This window comes from Prionailurus viverrinus, chromosome E2, assembly GCF_022837055.1.
Source record: "Prionailurus viverrinus isolate Anna chromosome E2, UM_Priviv_1.0, whole genome shotgun sequence".
In the NCBI taxonomy this organism is placed as follows: Eukaryota; Metazoa; Chordata; class Mammalia; order Carnivora; family Felidae; genus Prionailurus; species Prionailurus viverrinus.
The window spans coordinates 7,422,668-7,444,223 of NC_062575.1; the positions used below are offsets into that span (position 1 = coordinate 7,422,668).

General features: G+C 49.3%; 1 protein-coding gene across 3 annotated transcripts in view; it reads right to left on the reverse strand.

Annotated features, from left to right (window-relative positions):
* Positions 1-21,556, reverse strand: part of PLCG2 (phospholipase C gamma 2) — a 157,505-nt gene that overhangs the window by 15,726 nt on the left and 120,223 nt on the right. For all 3 annotated transcript variants that reach the window (XM_047834621.1, XM_047834622.1, XM_047834620.1), the window contains exons 25-31: positions 21,331-21,488; positions 17,888-17,990; positions 16,359-16,568; positions 14,657-14,802; positions 13,979-14,093; positions 12,983-13,150; positions 7,101-7,189 (exon numbers count right to left, since the gene is read on the reverse strand). In XM_047834621.1, the coding sequence (XP_047690577.1) occupies positions 7,101-7,189; positions 12,983-13,150; positions 13,979-14,093; positions 14,657-14,802; positions 16,359-16,568; positions 17,888-17,990; positions 21,331-21,488 (989 nt within the window). The remainder of the gene's footprint in view (positions 1-7,100; positions 7,190-12,982; positions 13,151-13,978; positions 14,094-14,656; positions 14,803-16,358; positions 16,569-17,887; positions 17,991-21,330; positions 21,489-21,556) is intronic.

A 21,556-nucleotide genomic window follows, 5' to 3' on the forward strand; every position in this document is an offset into this window, starting at 1 on the left:
CTGAGAGCTGTTTCAGTGCTCTGGGACTTTGTGAATATTGTATTGCTTCTTGAAACAATTTTAGGCTGTTTACATTCTTCAAGGCAGTCACCCATTTGCCCTAGTTTACAAATGTATCTTCTCAGTTGGGGGGGTCATTCTCCCTTTCAGTATATTCTCTGGTATTGTCTTTGTTCTTACTTCCCTCCTTTATTAAGCAGGCCAGGAGTTTATGTACTTGATCTCTTCAGTGAGTCAACATCTGTTTTTTCTTTTATATTTTGCTCAGTTGGCTTTTATCTTTATTTTGTTCCTATTTTATTGGGATTCAAAACTTTTTTGAGACAAACAGTGCATGCCTTTTCAGTCTTCCCTGTGGTTTGAGGGCAAGCGTGTTCCTTTTCAAAATATAGTTATGGCATAAATAGTTTACTGCTGTTCTCTCCAACTCATGAACTCGTTCTTTTTTTGTGACCAAGTATGAAATCAAGTTTGTAAAGCTTCTGAGAAACAGAAGGATAAACAGTGTCTGTTACCTGCTGCAGTAGGACAGAGTCGTGTATCTCTGAAATCAAGCTGGTTGGGATTAGCTTGATCATCTGTCCTTCATTTTTTGTTTTAATCAAGTAATCTGTGTAGGAGCCTTTGGTTGATATGTGGAGGTAATGTCCCCGTTTCCTAATTAAATCCCCAGGACTCTCCCGTCCAGTTGGAAACCAACTATCATTCCACACCGCTCCTCTTAATGCTCGTTGATACTTCTGTGTATGTGCTGCCCCAGCAAGCACATCTTTGGCACTTTTGATTTCAAATTGTACTGTGAGATTATTTCTTGCAGTAACTCTTCTATTCCTGGGGGGGGGGGGTAATTTTTGGGTAACCTTTCTTTCCTCATGCAATACCCTGTTGTTTTTAGGCTTATTTCCTGTAGACAAGCAGTTAGATTTTTTTTTCTTTTATAATAGGAGGATTGAGCCCATTCACTGAATCAAATATGTTCTACCCTTCCCTTCTGAATACTATACATTTTTACTCTTGGTCACGTTTCTGTTTCATTTTTCTAATGATCCTAATTAAACTTAATTCTGATATTTCAAGGTAAAAAAAAATTGAACGCCCCCTTACAAGATGTTTTATGTGCCTACTGAACCCCCAGGCATCAAAGTCAAAACTTTTCAGGACACCTTTTTTTTTTGGTTTTGTTTTAATGTTTGCTTATTTCTGAGAGAGAGAGAGAGTGTGAGCAGGAGAGGGGCAGAGAGAGGAGACACAGAATCCGAAGCAGGGTCCAAGCTGTCAGCACAGAGGCTGTGGGGCTCGAACTCACGAACCGTGAGATCATGACCTGAGCCGAAGTCGGATGCTCAACTGACTGAGCCACCCAGACTCCCCCAGGACACCTTGATTTTAATTCTCAGCTCCAGGGTTTTCATATGTTTATTATTTTCAATTCCAGACTGGCACAAAATTTTTCATAGTGTTATTTGATTCAGGGACCCTGGTACTTAAAGAGACTTACACTCTAAAGTGTAACTGTGTTGTGGAATTAATTCCTTTTCTTCATCTATCTATCTAGAACATCAGTTCAGGTGCTCTCCTGAGGTTTCTAAGACCTTGCATATCCACAAATACATTTCTGTTGCCTTGACATGCTGGTGGCCGTTTGCTGAGTTCCTCAGTCCTCTTAGTGCCGAAGACAAGTCTGATGTTAGCTTTATTTGATTTTCTTAGTAGATAACTTGGTATGTTGGCAAATCTTTTTATTCTTCCTTGGAATTCACACGTTTTATAGGCAAACCTCGGTTATCATGGGTGTGGCTCCAGACCACCACAATGAAGCAAATATTGCACTAAAGAAATCACATTAGTTTTTTGGTTTCCCGGTACGTATAAAAGTTATGCTTGTAGTCTGTTAAGGGTGTGATAACGCGTATGTACCTTAATGGGGTTTTTTTGCAACAAAATTTTTAAATTATCTGAGATTTCAGTGACTCATAGTCTTCTGGCTGGTGGAGGGTCTTGCCCGGATGCCGGCAGCTGCTGGCCGAGGGGGGTGGTGGTGGCTGGGGCAGTTTCCGAAGACAGCGATGAAGTCTGCTGCGCTCACAGACTCTTCGTTTCACTGGATCACGTGGAGGCCACTGTAGGGTCATCAGCTGGCTTGATTTCAGTGTTGTGTCTCAGGGAGAGAGACAGAAGGTGGCCGACAGGTGGAGTAACAAGGACGCACACAACCTTGCCGTCCTTCTAAGCGTGTGGTTCAGGCGGCTCCGAAACAACTAAAATGGTAACATCAAAGATCCCCATCAAAGAAGTTTGAAATATGAACCAAAACGTGGCAGAGACAGGAAGTGAGCAAATGCCTTTTGGAAAAAGGGTGCCACTAGCCTTGCCTGACCCAGGGTTGCCACAAACCTTCGACTGGTTAAAAAAAAAAACAAAAAACAAATGCAGTATCTGCAAAGCACAATAAAACAAGGTGTGCCTGTGCTAGAACCCAGCACAGTGTGCTGTCGATTTGTCCCTTTGGGAATCAAGGAAACCTTCTCAAGCAGCAAAGAAGAGAAAGTTCCGTCTGTTCACTTTCATTGATAGCTCCCTACCCATCTGTTCCGCTTTGTTCGTGGGGACATGCTTGCCTGTAGGTGTTTTGCATCCGTTCTCTGAGGCTGTCATGGTGGCATTGTTCTGGATTGTGAGACTTTTCTTTAAATTGTTGTTTTGTTTTTGAGACGGGGGAGAGAGAATTTTATGCAGGAGCTCAGCATGGGGCCTGAGGCAGGGCTCGATCCCACAACCCTGGGATCGTAACCTGAGCTGAAATCAAGAGTCAGACGCTCAACCGACTGAGCCCCCCAGGCGCACTTGGATTGTGAGACATTTCCTCCCTGTTATATCTCCGGTCACTAACGCAGATCTCTGTTATATGCTGAGTATCTAAATTCAGGAAATGAGGTTTTAATTTCAAATTCCAGGAAGTCTTTTTCAGCGCTCTATTTAGATATCCTCGAACGCTCTTAGGACTCGGATGTTGGGCTCCTCTTTGGATACTTCCGATGGCTCTACTTGAACTGCCAGCCACCTGTACCTGGGTCCGTCTTCCTCTTACTGCCGGGCAGTGGCTTTGTCTTTTTCACTTCACACTCATGGTTTTGTCGTTCAAATCGCATCCAGCTGTTGGGCCTTCCTGATAGGCACAGAAGTCTCTGCTCTTTGGGGTCAGACTGGCACACGTTAGCTGTTGAGGCCCAAGGAGGGCCTTCCCAAGTGTAAGGAAATCTTGCCCATCCTCAGACACCGTGACTGGCTTAGCTGCAGGGTGCAGCTCCCGGTCCGGGGTCTCTCGCGTGTGTGCTGAGCGCTTCAGCATAGAGATTCACACCTCTCTTCCTGCCGAGCCCTCGCTGGGAACCATAGCCTCCTGGTCGTTCCAGCCCAACACCTGCACCCCTACCTGGCCCCATCCACCCCAGGATCAGTAATCAGAGACCCCAGGTCCTGCCAGCCTGCCCACTGATGGCGACTAGGAACAATACTCAAGCTTTCATACTTTCTCCTGTCCTATTCGGAATCTCACGAGTTTAAATCGTTTGAGTGGAAGCCCTTCTCAGTTAGTGGCACAATGGATAGGATACATCAACTGAAAAGAAACTACTTTCCAAAATGTGGTTTTTTTCCCCTTTCTGATCTAGTATTCCATTATTAAATGTCCAGCCCCAGGAAATAATTGGTAATCAAAAAAAGTTATATGAAGACCTTCATTATTTATAACGTAAAAAGCTGCAAACCACCTCATTGTCCATCAGTGGGAGAATGGCTAAGCGAATGAGAAACCCATACCTGACCAAACAGGCATTAATGGCTTTGAAAATCCTAACAACATTGAAAAATGCTCCTGTGAAGTCGATAAAGGGCACGTGTTCATGCGTATTACATGAATGCAACGATGGCTACATCAAATCTGCCAAAATGCTACCTGTGGTTATGGACAGTTGCTTAATGGAATTTTTCCAACCTCCCTTCCTTTGTTTTACTGCTTTTCAAGTGTAATAAAATAGTGTTGAAAACACATCTTATAAACCATATATATAGCTAACAGGGCAAAGGACTGAGGACTGATCAAGCAATTGTGATGTGTAAATGGCTTCTTCAGAAGAAGGTTCAAGTGCTCACTGACTATTTTCTGGAGCTTTAAACTCCATCAAGCCCTCACCGGATCAATCACTGGCTCAGAGAAGTCTTCTGCAAAGCTATTTACCAGAGTCTCTCCCTGGCAGGACAGAGGATACGGTGATAAATAGAACAAGGTTTGACCTTGAACAACGAGAAAGCCCAGGTCTACCAAACAACCCAGCTCAGCTCCCCAGAGACTCCTCGTCACCGTGTGATTCCGCATCACCAAATAGCACCTGTGAGCGCCTCAGAACCAGGTGACAGATGTGGAATTCAATAAAAGCTCAAAAACCAGCAGCTAAAATGAGGTTTGCACATACTCTGACAACTTCTCTGCCAAAACTCCTTCAGAGAGCAGATCTCTGCAAGTTAACGTTCCCCTCGGTGCCCCACACGATGCCCTCGCTCCCCGCCACATCCCTAACAGCACCCCATAGAGAAAGTAAATCTAGAGGAGGGCATTTTCTTTTAATTGTACTAAGTTTCTCTGCTGTTGGTATTACCAAATTATTTACAATGTTTCCAAGTTGTTTACAGCAGCTTTGCGGAGCATGGTCTAGACCAACGTGGCCCTACCATCATCTGAAACCCAGTTTATCGCGTCGTTTGTCCATGAAATGTCTGCAGATGGCCTTTTATGCACATGGGTTCCCGTTCCCCAGGCAACAGAATCCCAGATCCTTCTGTGGGCTGGGGAAGGTAAGCCTGACTAAGCCAGGGGTCTTCATGCTTATTTATTCCAGGTTTTATATTTCTACCATCCTGCTTCAATAAACTGACCCCGTATCTGGCAATAAGTCCTAAGAAAATAACTCTGAATTAAAGGAGGAAAAGTATAGGCACATAAAGAATTTCATGAAAGCCTTACTTGCAAGTGGACTCCATGTAAACGACCAATTTGGTAATCTATGGTCCATCCACTCAGTGGAAAAATGCTGTTAAAGATTAGGTAATAGTATGAAAAGTGTTTAGAATTCCGCTTAGAGCCGTTCTCAACAAGGACAGTTTTGCCAACCCGGGGACATGTTGGGTGGTTACACAAGGGGCAGGGATGCTGCTGAACTTTCTAAATGCAGAGGACAATTTCCTCCACAAACCTCTGGCCCCAAAGTTAAGAAACCTGCTTTAAAAAAGAAATACACATGGACGCACGGATTTGTAGTAGTATCATTTACATAAAGGCGGCATTGACCTAGGAAGTGAAGGAGTCAAACAGACCAAATGCCAACATTATCTACTCCTCTTCCCCCAGATTATAAAACTACAGTTTCCACAACCTGGGCTCGGCTCTGTGTGTGTTTAGGTAAACAAAATCATGTATTCTGGCTGAGGTCTTTTAATGGACTTAAAGAACTCAGTCTTATTGGTGATAAATTGACAAATGCGTAATTCATTCTAAAAGAAGAGCCATTTAATTAAGTCTTGGGTATTCTCAACAAGGACCTGACGACCGACTCAGGTGCCCTTTCGGGACCCAGCCTTGCAATCACAATCACAATCATGAAAGGTGATTTTCTGATCCATAACCGAAGGGTCAAGTGAAAACGACAGTTCGTGTCAATGTTTACTTTGACAGAGTCTGAAGCACTGCCATTTAAACTTTGTTTGAAAATGGGAAACTCTGCACCATCCATCGCCTTACCCTTTCCAGGCACAATTCTGTCATCGTGAGCTGATTTTACACCAACACAAGTGATGTCTTTGGCTGTCAGGGAGGTTCTCTGGCCCCCAACTACTGTGCCTGTTAAGTGTCCGCTTCCTGCTTTTAGTGCTTCCTGTCTGTCTTTCCTTATGTTTGCATCCTGTTCCATTTCCATGTTTATAAAACGCTCTGAAGTGGAAAACTATCAAGGTTGCAGAAACTGAATGTTAAGGCAGACAGCTATGCAGAAAAGCCTAACGTTCTCTCCTCTGAGTCGCGTTCATGAATTTTTACTGCATGGACTATGGCTACAGCTGTTAAAAGGCATCTCCACCCCTGCCATCCTCCCTTCCCCATTGGATGGTTCTCAGCTTTATTCTGGAAGTTGCCTAATAAGCAACTTCCAAAACAACAAATTAGAGGCTGTGATTTCTGTACCCAGAGCACAATCAGGATGAGAAATCAAGATGAAAATCCTGGGGCGATGACCAAGCCCACGTCAGCCTGCTGGGGTCCAGAACCAGGGTTGTTCTAGGCTATCCGAAGAGGAGTGGGGTGACCGCACACTCAACCCATTCATGCTGGGTTTTGTGGTAGGGAGAGGGAAAGATCTTGTGAGATTGGGTTGGCCACATCGTGGGTTCTCGCAAAAACACATGCCAAGTGGCTTTCATTCTATGGGAGAGGCTGTCAAGACGATTTTAAAGCTCCAAAATCACACATCCAGATATTCTCTAACCATCGAGGGAGACATAAACTATCACACACTGGTGCTGCATCCGGTGAGGCCAAGCCCTTCCCACCAAACCTCCCTAAACTGGTTCATCAAAGGAGAGGCTAAGGATCTTCAAGGTCTTGGCAAAAGGACCAGGAGGGCAGGCTCCTCCAGCAGCAAAGAGAATGACAAAAGTAGTGCCTATCACTGTGAACTCCTCTCCCCAGCACTGGCCACAGACAAGGCCTCGGCGGATGCTGTCAGACCTTCTGAAGGGACTCCCAAGGACCCAACAGGTGGGGAAAGGCCCCCAGAAAGGATGAGCTTCTCTAGAAGAACATTGTCTTGCCTGACTCTACTGGCTGAAACATAACTATAAGGAACTTCCAACGAGCTTCACCCTTTCCAACTACAAGACCTACTCAAAGAACCGTACTGCATTCTCCAAGAGGGAAGGCTGCTGGAAGGAAAAACCTGGGGTGGCTGCGGGATTCTTGTGTGATGGGTGTGGCGGGATAATGCCCAACGGGTTTAAGTCCATCTGCCAGCCGTACGCACAGGCCATTTCCACCCCACCCGTTGTTCACTCACCAGGACTGGCTGCATCTCACAGAACACCAGGAGGGAAGCCAGCTCGATATCTTCACTGTACCCGTTCTTCAGAGGAACAGATCTGAATCCTGCGGAACGGAAAGATCATGCAAAGGGAGGCCATTCATATCAGACCTTGGCGTTCTCGGGCATAGCCAGGGCTAGGGTGTCCAAGGAGCAGACAGGGGAGTGTCCCAAGCTGGGGGCTGACTTTACGGAAACCAGAGGTCCCACCCTGATGGTTAGGGACATGGGCTCTGGAACGCAGCCCTCACGGACAGGCCCGCACAGAGAAGGGGGTTAAAGATTCATGCAGAAATGGAAATGAATCACTCAAGAGAAATCAAAACCTCCAGAACATCACACACTGAATGTAGAGTGCCTGCAGCGATGCTTCACGTTCTTGAATACTCCTGAGGCCAAAAGACTCTCAAAGGAGTAAAGCTTCCTTCACAACCCCTCCCTTCATGTCTGCTGCTAGGAGGGGGAGGGGGCAGTGTTTTATCTTTAAAGATTTCCAATGGGAGGAATTCTGTCCCTTGGCGATCCAGAGCAGTATTGATCCTCTGAAAGCCTTTCTCTATTTATAATTAGGACAGTCATTTAAATGTTTCTTATTATTTAGGGGATGGTTGAGGTAGAGCTGACGTTTTCCCCCATTAGGTAATGTTTAAGACAACACGTCTCAAAAAAAAAAAAAAAAAAAAAAAAAGACAACACATCTCAAAGGCTGATCTGTTGGCTTGTTTTAGTAAGAACAAATACATACTAAAAATTAAACTCTCGTTCCTACCCCCCGCATAACCCCTTGTTCTAGAAGGCGCACTTTTTAAAGTAAGTTTCATGCCCCACGTGGAGCCCAACGTGGGGCTTGAACTCAACCCTAAGATCAAGACCTGAGCTGAGATCGAGTCAGACACTTAACCAACTGAGCCACCCAGCTGCCCCCGGAAGACACCACTCTGAACGGTATCTTCCCGACATAGTCTATGGGCTTGAGTTGCTTTAAAATCACTACTGATCATACCCTAACCTAAGCAGTTCCGAATGTTACAGTTTGCATTTACACTACCTTGGAGGTTCACAATGTGGTCCTGGTTTGCCTGGAAAGCTTTTATTTGCACTCTACCCGATTCTCCAGGACAAGCAATGCCTACATTGGGGCACTCCCTCTACTCCCTCTTCTTCCTCTTCCACCATTCAGGTTTTTGGCGTGTGTGATTATTATTATTTCTCTTGGAGAATGTTTAAAGGTACCATAGGATTCCTCTCTCTCTCTCTCGCTTCCCACTGTTGATGAGGTCATGCAAGCCTATACCTTCCCTCTCCTTCGTCCCCCTAATTTTATCATCTTTACAGGACAAGCGTCTAAATAATACAGCTGACCCCTGAACAACGTGGGTTCGAGCTGCAAGGGTCCACTCATAGGCAGGTTTTTTTCAAGATGTACAGTACTGTAAATGTATTTTCTTATAACTTTTTTAAAAATTTTTTTTTAATGTTTGTTTTTGAGAGAGAGACAGACTATGAGCGGGAGAGGGGCCGAGAGAGAGAGAAAGATAAAAAATCTGAAGAGGCTCTAGGCTCTGAGCTGTCCGCACAGAGCCTGATGCGGGGCTCGAACTCACAAGCAGTGAGATTGTGACCTGAGCCAAAGTCCGACGCTTAACCGACTAAGCCACCCATGCTCCCCTCTTGTAACTTTCTTAACGGGGTCTTTTCTCTACCTTAAGAATACAGTATAAAATACAAAGTATGTGTTGACTTTGTTATCAGTAAGGCTTCCAGTCAGCAATAGGCTATGAGGAGTTAGGTTTGGGGGGTCAAAGGTCATATGTGGATTTTTGACTGCTTGACAGAATGACGTCCCCAACCCCCATGCTGTTCAACTGTATTTGTGTTGCATTTTGTAACCATAATTCTTGCACAGAGGGAGACTTGGTTACAGCAAAGCTAAAATCCTCTTATAAGGGCCACTTGTACACCCATCACCTACATCCTCCCATTAACCTTTTACTCTTTTTGTTTTATCACACTTACCCATCCCTCCATCAGGTGCACAGGTATCATCTTACTTGGAAATATATATACAACGGTATACTTCCCCTGAATGCGTCTGCATGTGTCTCATGGACTGGAGCTCGATACTGGTTTACAGTGTTCTTAGGCTTTAACATTTGTGCGTTTCACTGTGTGTAAATTTTAAATGTCCAGTGCTCCCCTCCTTTTGACTGAACTTCCCTATCAGTTTTTTCAATTTTTTTAAGCTTATTTATTTATTTTGAGAGGGAGAGGGAGCAGAGGAGAGAGAAAGAATCCCAAGCAGGTTCAGCTCTGTCAGGGTGGAGCCTGACGTGGGGCTCGAACTCACAAACCATGAGATCATGACCTAAGGCGAAACCAAGAGTCAGACACCTGACTTGCTCCTCTGCAGGAAGACGCCAAATGAGCCACCACCCGTCCCTCTATCAGGGTTTTTGTTGGCTTAATTTGTCCTCTCATTTTCAAAAAAAACCTCATGGGACATATAATCCTCAAATGGCACATATTTGAACGCATCCATTCTTTTTTATAATTGAGTGACAGTTTGAGTATAAAACTCTCAGGTGACACTTTTCCTTGCAGGATTTTGGGGACGTTGCTTTCCGTGAATAGTGAAGTTTCCGTGAATAGACAAGTTGTCCTTGTCTGACCTAGTCTCTCCTCCTAGGTGATGTGATTCTTTTGTTGTTGTTGTTGGTTTGCTGGTCTTTTTTTGTTTGTTGGTTTTTTTTCCTGGCTACCCACAGAATTCCTATAGTCCAGCCTAGAGCCCCTCCAGCTTTAATGTTATGGGAATCTTATTAAATGCAGACTCTAACTGGAGGGCTGGGGTGGGGCCTGAAATAGAGCTGATCTGTGGACAATGTGGAAGAAATCTGTCTGGGTGTTGATCGACTGTTAGAAGGTCCTGGACTGCTGACGGCTTCCTGGTATGGGGAAGGCTATCGGGTTGCCCCTGCACTCCAATGAGCGGGTGGTGCCATTCTGCTTAGAGTACATGTGCCTCCAGATTGGGAGAGGGCGTGCCCTATGCCCACGCCCCCCCCCCCTCCTCCTTTCAATGCCCAGGTCTCATTTCCTGAGCAGCCTTCATGCATCTTGGGGTTAAGGTGGAAAGGTGTGTTGCCCAGTTTCACCAAGAAACAGTGTGGTTCTGTTTTGTCCTTGTCAGCTTGGGCTGTCGCCATAGATACACAGGAAACCAGAGCCATGATCTGAGGCAGGCTCAGAATTTTGGCTTATTAGGAGTAGGGGAGGCCTGCAGAGGAGGAAGGAAGTCACTCCTGGGTCTGCATCCCAGTTCTGGTCCTACAGGTGTGTGACCTTGAGCAAGTCAGTGAACAGCTCCGGGCCCTAAAGTGCTCATGCTTAAGAAGCAGAGAGGATAAAACCTCTAAACCAAGGATTAGAGAGTTTAAGGCACAAAACACAATAAATGCTGTTTTCCTTCCTTCCTGTGCTCCATCTGGCTCAAAAGCTTAAGTGCATCCCTAATGACAACGGGCAGAGTCTATTTCTGAGTTCAGAAGGCCCCCAGTGCCTTATGCACAAAGGGATTGTTCACTTCATGCCTCCCTGGGACATGAATGTGCCAGAGGTCACTGCATGCCACACGGGAGCAGGGGAAGGCTCCCTTCTTTCATCATCCCTGACATACTGCTCTTTGTGTTTTAAACCTCCAGGCTGGGGCGCCTGGGTGGCTCAGTAGGTTAAGCATCTGACTTCGGCTCAGGTCATGATCTCACGGTCCGTGAGTTTGAGCCCTGCGTCGGGCTCTGGGCTGACAGCTCAGAGCCTGGAGCCTGTTTCAGATTCTGTGTCTCCCTCTCTCTCTGCCCCTCCCCCGTTCATGCTCTGTCTCTGTCTCAAAAATAAATAAACATTAAAAAAAAAAATTTTAGGGGCGCCTGGGTGGCGCAGTCGGTTAAGCGTCCGACTTCAGCCAGGTCACGATCTCGCGGTCCGTGAGTTCGAGCCCCGCGTCGGGCTCTGGGCTGATGGCTCGGAGCCTGGAGCCTGTTTCCGATTCTGTGCTCCCTCTCTCTCTGCCCCTCCCCCGTTCATGCTCTGTCTCTCTCTGTCCCAAAAATAAATAAACGTTGAAAAAAAAAAAAATTTTAAACCTCCAGGCTAAGATAGAATTTTCTAGATTAATTGATACTATTTCCTGGCTGGGAAGGGAAGGTTCACTAACTCTGACCTCTCTCCATGACATCACACCCCTGTCTGTGCAGGATGGGTCCAGGGGGAGGTGGGTTAGGAACAAGCAAACGGTTACTGTAAAAAGAAGTCCATCCTAACCCTTACGTAAAAGGGCACGTTACAAAATTGCACCTTGACTGCCGGGTTTCAAGTAGTTTACAGTGTGGGCTCGCTAAGCATGAGGGGCTGTCGAATATCAGATGCTAGGGACTTAGAGGAAACTATGAAGACGTGGTTTCTAAGTTGGGATTTGATCTACTCCTTTGCTTAGGAATTTGTTTCCTGGGTGATAAGAAAGGCAGCCATGCTCAGTCCTTTCCAAGTGCCACCTGAGGAGCTGCCTGAATGTGCAACTTCGGGGCCCCACCCCAGGGGAGTCGGAGCACCCCGGGATGGGCCCAGGAACCTGCATTTTCCAACCATATGCCCAGCTGGGCAGGGGCGCCACGCCGGAAATGATCCGATTTATGATGCTAAGAAAGGTAGAAACTGAGGGAATATCTGATATGTTTCAAGTTTGGAAACCTTGAAACCTTGGGATCCTTGGGGAACCGTGACCTCATGAGGACTCCAGAAGGATCTAGGGTCTTCTGTCTCATGCCTCAGAAATACTGAGGAAGGGGGAAAAGGGAATTCCACATGGAACGAGGGACTATTTGTCAAACATTACATATCAAGTCCAGCAGGAGAGGAGAGAAACTGTCTAAAAGAATAGCCACCTTTACAGAGCAGCATGAAGCTCTGAACCCCCTCCCCAGGTTGGGGAGGGGCGGCTATATTGCTGCTTTGGGGGTGGGGGGGTAATGGGACTCCATTTCCTAGGTCTTAAGAGCTGGTCACATGTCCCAGCTTGGCGTGGTCACAGGCAGACCCAATAAGACCCTTCAAGCAGCACGAAGGAGTTTGGCTCAGCATAGAAGAAAGTGGTAGCAATGGAAGAAGTCTGTCTCCTGGGGACTCTCTAGGCCTCAGGAAGAGGCAGAGCTGAGATCGGAGCTCACAGCTGCTCAGGGCCTTTTTCTTCCCCCCAGAGTGCAGTGCGAGCCTGGGGGAGGGCCGGAGCTGCCCTCACCCTAAGCCCCTAGCCTTTCAGAATGAAATCAAACTACACTACCAGACGGGCAATTCCCTAATAATCCAACTTTGCACAAAGGCCTGACCGTGAAGCGGCCCAGCCTCCCCACCTTCCCTGGTCTCTGTGCCAAATGGAGGCTGTCCCCATGGTAACAGCAGCATGGTCAGCGGTCCGAGCCACCCAATCAGTTTTGCAACAATTTAATACAAACCAGGAGGGGTGCTCTTTGGTTCTTCCTAAAGCCAGCAGCACAGACCAAAAACGATGCTAGCCCAAACCGAACATCTCAACTAAAACATCTTCAGGGCGCCTGGGTGGCTCAGTCGGTTGAGCATCTGACTTCGGCTCAGGACATGATCTCACGGTTCATGGGTTTGAGCCCCGCGTCGGGCTCTGTGTTCACAGCTCAGGTTCGAGCCCCGTGTCGGGCTCTGTGTTCACAGCTCAGAGCCTGGAGCCTGCTTCAGATGCTGTGTCTCCCTCTCTCTCTCTCTGCCCCTCCCCGGCTCTTGCTCGCTCTCTCTCAAACATTAAAAAAAAAATTTTTTTTTAAACGCCTTACCTGATTTGATTCCTTTGATGGGGTAAGTGGCATGAGCGAGGAAGTTAGGATCACTGAACATGTCTTCCTCGTAGACCACAAAGCGCAGAAACGCGAGGTTTGGGTCATAAATTTCAAAGGTCACCTTCTCCTGTGTCGGAGCCCAAACGGGGCTTAGGCCATTGTCATCTGGAAGGAGATCAAGGCTCAGCTGAGGCCCCATTCACCCTGCCCCCTCCTGGTAAAACTGACTCTCTGAATCTCCTTAGCACCCTGTAAACACGTATCTATGCCAAAATCTAAGAAACACTTTCTTCCCGGAAGCAGTTCTGGTAAAGCTGCTCTCATAGGTCTGGTACTTGGAGAGCAGAGAGAAGAGACCACACCCCCTTGCTACAGCAACCATCTAGGCTCCCCCGGGGTATGGAAGGGGCAGGACAGCAGGAACAGGTGCATGTGGAAGAGATCACAGAGGGAAGAGCCACACTCCGCATCTGGTGAGGGAGGGGGGTCTGGAGTCATGTGAACCAGCCTCTTGGCTGTCACCCCCTGAGAAATGCCAATGTCACGGGTACACATGTGAGTTCATCAGGCTGTCTTTTTACCAGGGCCAGTGAGCCCAGGCCTTAGAAAATTGACAGTTCCTGGCTTCCATTGGAAGAGCAAGCAAGCGTTTCTCTGGGCCTCCCTTCCCTCTGAAGGATAAAATCACCCATGTTAGGCTGCAGCCTCTGGGTTAGCCACACCCTCTGTGTCTCTGTCCCTTAGCCTTGGACACAAGCCTGACTGTGTAGATAAAGTGGGCAGGGAGGGGGGTATTGCCCAAAGGGGAGCACCCCGGCATCATTGCATAGGGGGCTGGCCCAGGACTCCCAACACAAAGAAACACGGCACTGGGTACCAGCCCACCTAGTTCATCACGGTGCCCTGTGTTTCCCCACCTCCCCGAGCTGAACTGTAGCGGGCACAGGGGATGAAGGAGAAGATGTGGACAATAGGACACGTGATGCAACTTACTCACAACTGTGGTCTTAAACTTGTTGTTGTCATATTCAGCCCCGCAGATTTCCACCTCCACAAAGGGACATGCGATGCTTCGGCCAAGTTTGGGGAGATGGCGAGCCCCGAGAACCTAGGGCACCAAAGGTAAAAGCTGCAGTTCTCCCCCATCCATCCTGGGAAGCACGGACAAGTTTTATATGGGTGGCATCGCACGGGGCTCAGTCTGGGTTCTACAGTCAGACCAGATGAGGTCCAAGCCAGCCGCAGTTTCTTCACTGAAGCCCTAACACGCCTCTGCAGTGGTCGGGGAAATGGGGCTGGAGAACAGGTGTTAAGGAGAAGCCAGGATCGGAGCCCCCAGGCCATCATTCCCATGAACCTCCTGAGCACAGAAACGCATCGTCCCTGTGCCCAGGGAGAACCTACAGAGACATCCCAGGAAAGGAGAGGGGAGAAAGTGGTATTCTTTTTTTTTTTTTAAAAGACTTTTTCATTACATATACTTCATTTTTTTGTTTCTTATGAGCCCAGTAAGAGATGGACCTCCTACCTCACCCCCAGGAGACCTGGGGTGGTGACCAAGTCCCCTCCCTACAACCTGTGGGTGTGCCGTAATTTAGATCCTGAAACAGTGACTGGGTGTTGGTGGTTTACACGAGATGACAGGTGTCACTGGGCAGAGGCCTGAGTTACCTTGACCGTCAGAGTCATCAGAATCTTCCGCTGGGATTCGGGCGGCATGGGGTCGTACTTCTCCGTCCTCATGCTCTCGGGCTGCAGGACGTAGCCTGTCCGCCCGTTGAGTGAGAACAAGGCTTGATTCATCTGCATGTACTTGTCTGGGAAAGCAAGGGAAGGGCAGCTGTGAGTGAGGCAGGACGAGGCCGCCTCTTGGGCCCGAGGCGCTGGGTGGGGTGTCATTTGAGCTGTCTCCAAAAATAACTTCGGGCAGTGGTTAAAATATGCGTTTCAAAAAAAGTCCCGACTGGTGAACACCATCCTAAGTATGACAGTAAAACCTACTCAACGCCGAAGATTTCTTAGAAAAGAATTGGGGTTAATTTTAAAACTTCACTTAAGGGGAGCCTGGGTGGCTCAGTCGGTTAAGCGTCCGACTTCGGCTCAGGTCATGATCTCGCGGTCCGTGAGTTCGAGCCCCGCGTCGGTCTCTGTGCTGACCGCTCAGAGCCTGGAGCCTGTTTCAGATTCTGTGTCTCCCTCTCTCTCTGTGACCTTCCCCCATTCATGCTCTGTCTCTCTCTGTCTCAAAAATAAATACACGTTAAAAAAAAAAATTAAAAAAAAAATAAATAAAATGTCACTTAAGACCTGTTGCAGAAAGAGAAATCGTTCTAACTCAAATGACAGGGGAAGATCCACACATGAAAGCGATCTGATAATGCGTACTATAAATACCTACGCCCTGTTCGAGAAACAGGGACAGTTCGCAAAAAGAAAACGCCTCGTAAAAACATGGTTCACGTTATGCCTAAGGGAAGCCCTAAGTCCAACGTGACCATCGTACTGGCAAAGATTGAAAAGTTGGATAAAACTGAGCTCAAGTTTCACTGAAAAGGTGTATTCAAACGTTTTCTCAATTTGCGATCCCACCCAGTCCCTCTGGAGGGCGGCCTGGTGAGGTGTCTGAGCTCAGGCGTTGCTGGACTTGGGTGTTCACTGGGTTTCCTCAGGAAAGGTCCACATGCCAATGCTGTAGGACCTAGCCTGTACTTCTGAGAATTCCGTGCCACCGAAGGGCTCCGCCACGTGGGAAGTGGTGCTCACGGAAGGTTACAGAAGTCAAGGCTGTCTGTAATAGCCAATGAGGGAGAGGACCTCAGTGCACCTCCATGGGGGCACCAGTTGAGGAGATGAGGGATCCATTCAATGGAACCCCCCTACGCAGGCCTAAAAACAACATAAAGGAGACTCCTGGTGAATAGCTCTGTCAATAAAAGAGCACAGCACTGTGATTTCTGCTACCATTTGTGGAAAAAAAGTTTAGCATGTGGGTTTCTCTCAGCAGGGAGTATCTCTTTAAGAGTCTGAGCGTGAAACGCTCAACGAAGGATGGGCCAGAGAAGAGTTCACTAAAGACAGCCACAGAGCACCTGTATGCAGCTGGGCCTGAAGCTGTCTCAACGCCTGGACCTTTTCATTACATGAGCTCAAGTATTTCCTTTCTCACTTAAGCCTCCCTGCTCAGCATCTATCTCTGCAATGGCAAGTGTCCATTGCCCCTGTCAAGGCTCCATTCAGCTGATGGGCCTCACGCTAGCGTGCTGGTTGAACCTTGACAGTTCCCGGGACCAGTCCTGCCTTCTAGGGTAGCATGTCACGCTGGTGGCCCCAGCAGACCGAGCCTGGAATGATGCGACCATCCCTGCTCCTTTACCTGGAGTCTGGAAATTGAGTGCCACCATCTGGGAGCCACACAGCCAGAGGCGAAAGGGGTCGTAGTTGGAGGAGTCCACCCTCTGTCCCTTCGGGTAAACACGGGTCAGGCCCTTCTGATTGTACTTGAGGAGGTCGACGGGTTTCTGTCTGACGACACTGTCAGCCTTCGTCTCCACGAAGGAGCGGATTTCTCGGAAGTCGGGGTTTTCTGCACACAGAGAGGGAGTCCCCGTTTATTCTGTGCCTCGTGCATTTTCTTAACGTTTGGTACAACGGCTGGACACACAGGATGTAAACCAAAACCAGGAACCTCAAGGCCAAGACAGTCAAGTGGTTATGATGCCATTTCCATAACCAGTACTGCTATGGGTCCCAGCACTCCCCCCTGCCTTCTAGTCTCGATTGGTGTAACTTACTTCTTGTTTAAAGCCACCAGCAGCCTTGTACAAGAAAACACAAAGGTGGTATGGTTACAGAAAGGGGGGCAGTAGGGAGTGGCCGCAGTGATCAACGGTAGGACGACATCTGAGGATGTGGTTTCCTCAGCCAAGAGGTCGTGGACCCAAGACGAGTGAACCAGGCACCGTGGAGGAGGGAGAGTCAGCTGCCTGCAGGCAGGGAGGTGCTAGGAGGGGGTGCCAGGAAGGGGAGAAGGAACAGGACAGAAACGTGCAACTACGGTGGTGGCCAGCCCATCAACACGTGGAGTCTGGCCGAGTCTGGTTCTGAGCTCTGCTACCCTTCTCTGCAGGTGGAGGTGCCCAGGGACCCTCCTGGGGAGCAAGTTCTTGGACCAGTTAACTGGGGTTAGTGCTGTTCCTCTGGTCCTCGGTCCTGGACTCAGATTCTTGAGATCAAAGAAAGGGGGAAGATAAAATGAACGGGATTTTACTAGGTCAGAGAACTTGCTCCCTTAGGGACCATCTAAGAAGATTGATACCTGAATCCTTCTGTGGCCAGCTGAATGGCCACCAAAGGCATCCAGGTCCTTATCCCTGGGGCCTGTGACTGTGTAATTTATCTGGCAAAGGGACTTTGTGGGTGTGATTCAATTACAGAGCTTGAAAGTGGGGGGATCATCAGGCCCCTCAATATAGGGTCCATATAATAGGGAGATGGGGGAGGTTTGGCCACAAGCCCAGGAATGCTAGCAGCCACCACAAGAGGCAAGTCCCGGATTCTCCCCTTGAACCTCTGGACGAACAGGGCCCTGCTGGCACCTGGACTTCAGCCCAGTTGACACTGATGTTGGACCTCTGACCTCCAGGACTGTGAGTTAACAAACAGGTGTTGCTTTTAACCACCAAGTCTGTCCTAACTTGTTAGACCAACAGTGGGAGACGAATCCACCCTCAGAGAGGGTTTTCCTCCTGAAGGTACCGGAAGGGCCTGTTTTGGCTGCATGCTCTGGGAGCACGTGAGAAGGAGCAACGAACCTCTCTCACTTTGTCTTCTGACAGCACCTGACTTAAAAAGGAAACCAGGGTGTTCAGCCAAGGGAGGAGGCAGGGTCAGAGGAGACGGTACCTAAATTGTCCTTGGTCTTGCTGGTCGGCTTGCAGTAGACTACCAGGTCGGAGAGCTCGATGGCGATGGACTGGTTCTTCTCCCAGTACTTCATGTTGTTCTCCTGTCGGAGCCAGCCCCTGGCGTCAGCCCGGAAGCTTCCCCACTGCCCTGGGCCCCCCTTGTCCTCCCGGGCACCCCTCCACACTCAGATCTTTAGTACAGTTGGATGCTTTCCTTTTCCCTGCCCTCCAACGTTCCCAAGTTGTTTCCACCCAGGATTGGGGTCCAGCTCAGTCTCTGGGCACAGGATGGGGTGGGAAGGGGGGCTCCCTTTTGTCGGCACTCTCCTCCTCCACCCTCTGCTTTCAGGCTCCTGCCCCATCCATTCCCCTAAAGCCACCCCAGCAAAGCTCTCCAAGCCCGTGTTCTCATGGGCGCAGCACATCCTGGTTAGAACTTGCTGGTCCTCACACCCTCATCCCTGTGACGTGCCCTCCCCGTGCCATTGTCCCCCTGGAGGCCGCACTGTCCAATCCGTCTCCACATGCACAAGGATGAGTGCCTGCCTCTCCCCACACCAGCCAACTGTCTCCCGTCTCACCAAATTCTGACCCTTTCTTGCACTGACAAAGGGGGAGCCTTGAGAGAAAATTACATGCAGGTGAAAACTGGGGCCACTCAGCTTCGGGCATCGCTCGCTAAGTGCAGGAGGGCAGTTGCTGAGGGTAACCTCCATCTGCCCCAAGAGGGGGAGTGGCGTCCATTTTGCAAAGAAACCGAAGTATACAGAGGTTGAGTGGCCTCCACGGCGGGCAGTGACCAGACCAGATGCTTATGCACCGGGCCTCACCGCGTCCCTTCTCTGTCATCTTTTTTACAGGGCCCCAGAGTTCACCTCCCCCGTCCCTCTGAACCACAGCACGGACCTCCTGCTCCTCACCCTGCACCTCCCCCCATCCTTCCTCTGCCACTCCATGAGATCTCTCCTTCCACACTCCACCGCAAGCATGCCTGCTCCGGGAAGTCTTCCTGGATCACTCCAGCCAGGATGAGGACAGGGATGGTGCCATTCACCAGCAGTGCCCACCCCTGTCCCCACAGCCACATGTGTGGGTAGCAAGTATTCAGGTGACCGGGGGTGACATGGTGAGAGAGGCTGAAAAGCACCTGGTGTAACAGCAGGAACTGGAACCAGACACTGGTTCAAAAGTTGGCCCTCCGTTGACTGGCCGTGGCCACTGAGCACATCGTGTAGTCTCTCTGTGCCTCAGTCTCCACAACGATAAAAGGAGGCTAACCAGAGGAGTCCTCTACTAGAGTACTAAGACTTAAGCAAAGAACCCTTTGCACCCCACCAGGGGTGTGGGAAACAACCAGTGGGGCCAGAGTGCCCCCCAACACCGCCTCCCCAGTGACCACAGAATAGTATCGGACAAGGGTGGGTGAGGCATGCCACGCCTGTCTCGAATTACAGAAACTGCCTCACAAAGCACAGAGCAATGACAAGCCATGGGTGTCACTTTTTCCCAACCTCAGCAGAAAACGATGTCCATTTAAGACGAAAGACCCATTGCTGCATCAAAATTGTGTAACAATTACTGTCCAGACCTGTAGACTGCACCCACTGGGCTCTCCCAGAACCTGAAAGCACAGCTTCCCTAATCAGGCTTTGGAAACTCACTAACCAGACAGATCTTAGTGCCTGGTCTCTTGCCCTCCACCGTGAAATCGCAGAGCCCTGAGCAGGGTGTCAGGGACAGACATGACAGTAGGGCTGTGGTGAGGAGCTCCCGGCAGTGAGCTGAGCATTCATCGTGTTGGTTTCCCAGCGCCGGGGCAGCTAGGGAGAAGGGAGGGATGCAGTGGTTTCTGCTGACTGCTGTTTTCTTAACCTTCCCACATAATAATGAGAATTAGCAGACGTAAAAACCAATTAAGGAGGAATGTAGATCAAAGGCAGAGAACAGGAGCCTTGAAGAGCCAGGCTTGATTTCAGAAACCTTCATGTGAGGACAGAGAGCCTTCCAGTAACTGCATTTTTCTCCACTAAAAGCAGCGGAGAGGGCCAGGACGTACCCCACACACCATCCGTGCCGTAGGTGGCTCGGGGGCCTGAGGTCTGCAGGGCACAGCTGCTCACCGTCTCCCACTAGTGTTTTCTCCACTCCTGGCCAGGCTGGGGGTGGGGAGGGACCCAAATACTAGAAGATGCTCAGGACGCCAGCATCACATACTAACCGTGCCATACGATCACGATGACCACCATTTACCCAGGATGGGGGACAGCTGTACAAGATCGGAAGAACTCATCTTCCAAATGAACCCCAGGATCATGATGCCCCCCTGTGCCACATCAGAGGCACCGAAGGGCAGAAGGGATGCACCCTAACAACAAGAGCAGGAGCAGCCGTGTTGGCCACAAGCTCGGGGCTCATCCCAAGTGCCTGGGGATGGAGTGACAAGCCTCTAGTCCCTGACTAGACTCGAGCACAAGGCAAGACCGGGCCACTAGGGGGGGTGACGCTCCCAGTACATGGGAGAAGGAGACTCATCAACTGTAACCAGGCATCACAGGGACCCACAGAGTCCTGGCAAAGCTTAGAAATCGGTCCTTTGGGTCAGTATCTGCCTTAGAAACAACTGGGCACGTGGGAAACCCTACAATTTCTTCCCAGGTCTGTGGCCACAAGAAAGGATGGATGGTACTTGCTCCATCCGCCAAGATACAGCAAGCATCCCATGTCTTCGTGGTAGGACAGAGTGATGCTGAAGGACTGTTCCCTGAGGTCTGCCATGTGTCAACCCCGGGACCCACTGCTCTTCATGCATCATCTCATTTCATCCCTCCCTCATCTTGTGACTTAGGGACTGGGCTCATCTGACAGATAAGAAAACTAAGGCCTAGAGAAATGTGGGTCCAGCCCTGCCTAATTCTCAACCTCCTGTTCTCACTCAGAACATCGCCCTTCTCAAAACACCTCCAGCCTAACAAGAGGGCTCCAGTTATGATAAACGCTGAAAGGTCCACTTCCATCTGGAGCCCAGGTTCCTCCACAAGAAAACAAACTTGCAGAGGGACAGAAGGGGGTCGTGTTGAGCACAAGGGGCCACTGTGGGTCCAGGGGCCTGAGCTCAGGAAATGCCTCCTATGGGGGAGGATCCAGGCTGTGCCGAACGATAGTGACAAACAAGAGAACATTCAAAATCAGGAACACCGTACTTTCTCGTTGAGATAGGGCCAGCCCGGCCCCAAGTATCGAGTTATGGCTCCACACACGCCCAGCCTGCTGAGGGTTTGAACTAGACCCAGCTTTCCCGGAGACCACCAATGGCCCTTTCCCCTCCATGATGGTGGGCACTCCTATGGCCCAAACCCACCCCCCCCCCCCCGGAAGTCTTCCCTCAAAGGTAAGACCCGACCCCGCCTCCGCAGAGGGAGCCCAGATGAGCCAAGCACCTACCTTGGTGTCCATCTTCCAGGTGATCTCCCTGATGCTCTGAAACCACTCAAAGAGCTCCTCGACCCTGTCTGTGGCAAACTCCACCGGAGGGTCGCCTTGCTTCTTGGGCTCCAGGATGAACACGAACGCCTTCTGGTTTTTCCCCTGCGGGGCTTTCACTTTGGGAGAGAATAACGAAGTCTTGAGCAGCCTCCCGCGGCCCAAGCCGCCTCTCTCACGAACCCCG